Raw genomic sequence first — 4795 nt, 5'->3', positions numbered from 1 at the left:
GCGATCGCCTCCTCAAGCAGTGGCACGCCCGACGTGGCCCACTCACTCGGCGGCGGCACTAGCGGCGACACGTCCTCGAGCCGCCGCAATAGGTAGAGGACGTCCATCACGCGTCCGGTTGAGGCGGCCGGCGCGACGAGCCGAGGGTGCGTCCAGCCAGCGCCGCCGTGCCGCTGCGAGAGGTGCATCGCCTCCTCGCACCGCCGTTCCGTCGGGCCGGCGGGGTTGGCGTCGTGCTGGACGTCGCGGATCTCGTCGGGGGCGGTGGCGGTGATGGTGCGGAAGAGGTGCGCCTGCATCTCCCCCGCGTGCTCGAGCGGCACGCGTGAGATGGAGGGCTCGTTGCCGCGCGCTTGGTGGTTGAAGGTGGTCGACGGCTTGCACGAGAAGCGGCCGTAGAGCTCGGCGGCCTGCCGGCCGAGCAGCGGCGTAAGCCGCTCGAGCACCTTGAGCTTTCTTTTTTAATTTCTACATGGATGATGGGAGGACGGCACGCCGCCACCACATAGGGATTTTAAGTGCATGTGCCATGTGCCAGTGCGCGCGTCCTGCGAGTGTCTCTGAATTTCTCCCGCGAAGTCCGCTCCGGAGCAAAGTCGCGCAGTGGCGCGCAGAACGGCACCATCCATTGGCTGGAGGCGACTGCCGCTAGAAGTCTGGACTGAATGAGCCGCCTCTCCGAGCCGCTGATCGCTGCGCCGCCGCCGCCGCGCGGGACGCTGTTCGCCGGCAACCTCCTCCAATACATCAACGACAACGTAGTGATGATGGCAATGGCGTGCACCGTGAGCGCCCTCGGCAACCACATCGGCGCCTGCATCCTTGCCGACACTGTGCAGGCCGCCGCCTTCGGGCTCGCGTGCGACTGCGCCACCGTGGTGCTGCTGCGCTCGCTCTTGCTCGGCGCGTGGGCGCGGAGCGAGCCAGACTCGCAGTGGCAGAACGCCCTCTCTCACATGCTGCTCAGCCTGCCGTGGATCGTGCGAGTCCCCGCTTCTCTGCTGGTCGACGCCGGCACCGAGGCGCTCCACCGGGCGGTAGGGAGCGTCGGCCCGACGGGCAACTTCCGCTCGCGCGAGGCGGCGGGCGCGGCCTTCCTGACGTCGCTGCTGCTCTTCCTGCTCCTCGTCCACGCGCTGCTGCGGCTGATGCGGCTCAACCGCTCCCAGCCCGACAGCAGGTACGCCGACCAGTCGGCGCGCACCTACGCTCTGAGGACCGCCACGCTCGCCTGCACCTCGGCCACCGGCAAGGCTGGCCACCTCCTCGTCCGGAACGTCACGGAGCACTTTGCGGGCACGCGCCAGCTCGCGATCACGCACACGACGAGGGAGGCGGCGCGGCTGGCGGCGGCCGGCGCGGTGGAGCAGGTGCTGCTCTCGTTGCTCGCGGCGTGGCTGCTCGGCTGGGCGGTGCCGCTGCAGCACGAGAGCCCGCGCGTCGCGCACAGCGAGTCGCTGCAGATCAGCCTCGGCGTGGAGGAGTACATCGTGGGGTACGTATGGTCCTTCTCGCTCGCAAACTACCTCTGGCTGCTCTGCAGCCGCGCCGGCGAGCTCACCTCCCCTATCTGGGGGGCCGCCGCCTACTGGGGGCTCGTCCTGCTCGGCCTGGTCCTCGCGGCTAGCCTCGCGCGCACCACGCCCGACCAGAGCTTCTACGACATGGGCAAGGGGCCCGAGGGCGGCGCCCACTGGCTTCAGGGCCCCGCGCAGCTGACCTGCTGGTACGTGGACTTCACGACGTGGTTCGGCTGGTCGGGGCTGGTCCTCAGCTTCGACCTTCGGCTCGCCGGCGGCCCGTCGCGCCAGTGCCTGCCCGGGACGCTTCCGTGGGTCGTCGCGCTCAACTTCTCCATGTTCGGCGCCCTGCTACTGGTGGCGGGCGCGACCAACCTGCTCAACGCCGCCGGGCTCGAGCGCATCCTGCCCTGGACGGCGGCCGCGAGCAAGACCCGATACGACTACCTCGCGGCGCGGAGGGGTGACGCAGAGACCAAGCTGCGGCAGTCGAGCTATCGGAGGGAGACGTCGCGGGAGGGGCGAGGCGAGCAGGCGATGTGTCCGGTCCAGTAAGCGGCCTCTCGGGAGCGCAGTGGCGCGGGCCCTGCACGACGAGGGAAGCCGGAGGCGGAGGTTGCCGCGGGTCTTCACCCAGAGATGGCGAGCGGCACAAGAGCGGAGCGCCAAACGGCACGCAGCGGCACGGTACAGGCGGACGGAGAGGCGGCCACGCTGCAGCGACGGCGTGGCGCGGCGGCCGCGCGGGGCAGCATTCTCGCGGTGGAGGAGGGAAGCGCACGCGGCTCGCTGCTGGAGGCTCCGACTGGCCGGGCCGAGTTGTTTTCATGCGCAGCGCAGGGCCAGTGCCCCCACAGCCCACTGCCTTGTGCTCGCTGTGAAGGAAGGCTGTCCTTCGCTGCCGCTACCCGCAATGCACCGGCAGGTGGCACCGCCGCCACACGTCCAACTCCTCCGCCGCCTCGGCCCCTCTGCCCTCTTTGGTTCGCCTGCGCCAGAGCCGTAATCGGTTCAATGAAACCGCATTCACTTTTCGTGTGAGTGTTCGGTTTTTTTGTCCCATGTTTGTGGAACAACATGATGATGTGCATGTGGAACTGTATGAGCGATGGTAAAACGAACTTTTAGAAACGCAGAGTTTTGATTCCCGCAGCATCATGCTTCATGGGTGTGTAATTTTCAAACGTGGGAGTCGCTGGCAGGCGCCTCGCGCCGCCGCCACCGTGCGGGTAGCCACCTCACAGTTGGTCTCGAGTGTGGCGAGCATCTTCTGCACCTCGAGAGCGAGCGAGCGCGTGGTGTCTGGCGCCTCCACCGCCTTGACGTGCTCCTCCTTGAGCACGGGCTGGAGGTGCGGGTGGCGAAGCAGCTCCACCAGGTGGTCCAGTTCGGTGTGGAAGGTGAGCGAGCGGACGCGGCGCTTGCCGTCGAGCAGCTTGCTGTTCTCGATGGCGCCGGGCAAGCTGTCGATCGCCGCCTGGAAGGCTGCAGGCGCCGGCGCCTCCTTGGCGAGGAACTCGTAGATGGCGAGCGCCGACCTGCCCTCGCTGGCCAGCACTCCGGCATGCTTGGGCCCCACCGCAAAGAGGGCACACTTGCCGCCCTCGCCCACGCTCATCACGCCGCGCACAAAGGCACCCATCGCCTGCCTCTCCGGCAGCGACGCGCTGCGCTTCTTTGATCGAGAGGCGAGGCCAGGCTGCCGTGCGCAGAGGACACCGAGCTGGCGCAGTGGATCCTCTTCCTCCTCGCCGTCGGAGTCGCCGCGGCCGCCGAGGTTGACAAGCGCGTCGGCTGCCGACCGCGCGCTCGCTGCGCCCGAACGGCGCCTCGCCGCCGCGGCCGTGGCCGCGGCTGTGCGGGTAGCCACCTCACAGTTGGTCTCGAGTGTGGCGAGCATCTTCTGCACCTCGAGAGCGAGCGAGCGCGTGGTGTCTGGCGCCTCCACCGCCTTGACGTGCTCCTCCTTGAGCACGGGCTGGAGGTGCGGGTGGCGAAGCAGCTCCACCAGGTGGTCCAGTTCGGTGTGGAAGGTGAGCGAGCGGACGCGGCGCTTGCCGTCGAGCAGCTTGCTGTTCTCGATGGCGCCGGGCAAGCTGTCGATCGCCGCCTGGAAGGCTGCAGGCGCCGGCGCCTCCTTGGCGAGGAACTCGTAGATGGCGAGCGCCGACCTGCCCTCGCTGGCCAGCACTCCGGCATGCTTGGGCCCCACCGCAAAGAGGGCACACTTGCCGCCCTCGCCCACGCTCATCACGCCGCGCACAAAGGCACCCATCGCCTGCCTCTGCCAAAACCTTTTGGGATTTCTCCCGGCGACTGAGAACTCCCGCTGCCACTCCGGTCGCAGGCGCCGCCCGTCGGCTGAGAATTCCGGCATCTTGCGCTTTGGTGGGGGCTCCCGCTCCCCACCTCGGTGTGCTCTGCGTAGCGAGCGCCGCCTGGGCGCTGCACCTTCGTCCTCGGGCACGCCAGAGTGCGCCAGCGCATGACAGAGAGCGAGCACGCCAGAACCATTGCCGCCACTTCCATCCGAGGCTGCCGTCGCCGCCACCTCTTCGCCCGCCGCCTCTTCCTCGCCCGCCACCACCGCCCCCTCTTCCTCACCCGCCGCCGCCGACCCGTCCTCGCCAGCGCGTGATGTTTCGCCTTGATTCCGCATGCCTGGCTGCAGGTTGCGCGACGGCAGCTCACCCCACCACTTGTCGACGCGCCAATCGGCGAGCACTTCACGGAGGGCGCCTGGGACTAAATTTAGTGCGTGTGAATGAACTTTAGTGATGGTTCAAATTTGGCTAAACTCTTGGCGACTCCGGGACCGCGGCGCCGAATAGACGTGGCACAAACCCGCGACAGACAGAGCAGCGCGCGCTACTCGCGCGCACCCCGGCGAACGGCGCGTCCCCGGCCCGCGGGTGCAATCCATGACGATGACGGTACAGTGTGGTAGCGCGGCACAGTAAGGAAGCCGTCTCGCGCCCACCGCGCGCGCGCCGCGGCGAAGCGGCACGCGGCAGAGGGGACGGCCCGTCCTCCTCCTCTCCCCTCTCGCGCTCAGACTCGCAGTATCTGCAGCTTCTTGTCGAAGCAGATGGCCACCCAGTCCGGCTGCGTTTTCGACCACTGCACCTGGTTCACCTCCGACTCGGCATAGTAGGCTAGGATCGGGTCCTCGATCCGGCTCGGCATCGGGCTCAGGTCCCAGATGAGCGCCTGGTTGTCGTCGCCCGACGTGCACACGTGGCAGCTCGAGTGCGGCGCCCACGAGACGGCGTTGA

At 68.3% G+C, this 4795-nt stretch overlaps 3 protein-coding genes across 3 annotated transcripts; 1 reads left to right on the top strand and 2 right to left on the bottom strand.

Moving 5' to 3' along the window:
- Positions 1-665: 665 nt before the first annotated feature.
- Positions 666-2075, top strand: EMIHUDRAFT_122664 (hypothetical protein; the record flags this gene model as incomplete). The annotated part of the gene is made up of 1 exon (XM_005787584.1): positions 666-2075. The coding sequence occupies one exon, from the start codon at positions 666-668 to the stop codon at positions 2073-2075; it is 1410 nt and encodes a 469-aa protein (XP_005787641.1).
- Positions 2076-2682: 607 nt separating this feature from the next.
- On the bottom strand, positions 2683-3897 carry EMIHUDRAFT_252646 (hypothetical protein; the record flags this gene model as incomplete). The annotated part of the gene is made up of 1 exon (XM_005787583.1): positions 2683-3897. The coding sequence occupies one exon, from the start codon at positions 3895-3897 to the stop codon at positions 2683-2685; it is 1215 nt and encodes a 404-aa protein (XP_005787640.1).
- Positions 3898-4291: 394 nt separating this feature from the next.
- Positions 4292-4706, bottom strand: EMIHUDRAFT_252645 (hypothetical protein; the record flags this gene model as incomplete). Its single annotated transcript, XM_005787582.1, has 2 exons — positions 4292-4312; positions 4578-4706. The coding sequence occupies 2 exons, from the start codon at positions 4704-4706 to the stop codon at positions 4292-4294; spliced, it is 150 nt and encodes a 49-aa protein (XP_005787639.1).
- Positions 4707-4795: the final 89 nt, after the last annotated feature.

Source organism: Emiliania huxleyi (assembly GCF_000372725.1).
Source record: "Emiliania huxleyi CCMP1516 chromosome Unknown EMIHUscaffold_1409, whole genome shotgun sequence".
Classification (NCBI taxonomy): Eukaryota; Haptophyta; order Isochrysidales; family Noelaerhabdaceae; genus Emiliania; species Emiliania huxleyi.
The sequence above is the reverse complement of the archived record's forward strand: the minus strand, read 5'-3'. Positions and strand labels throughout refer to the sequence as shown.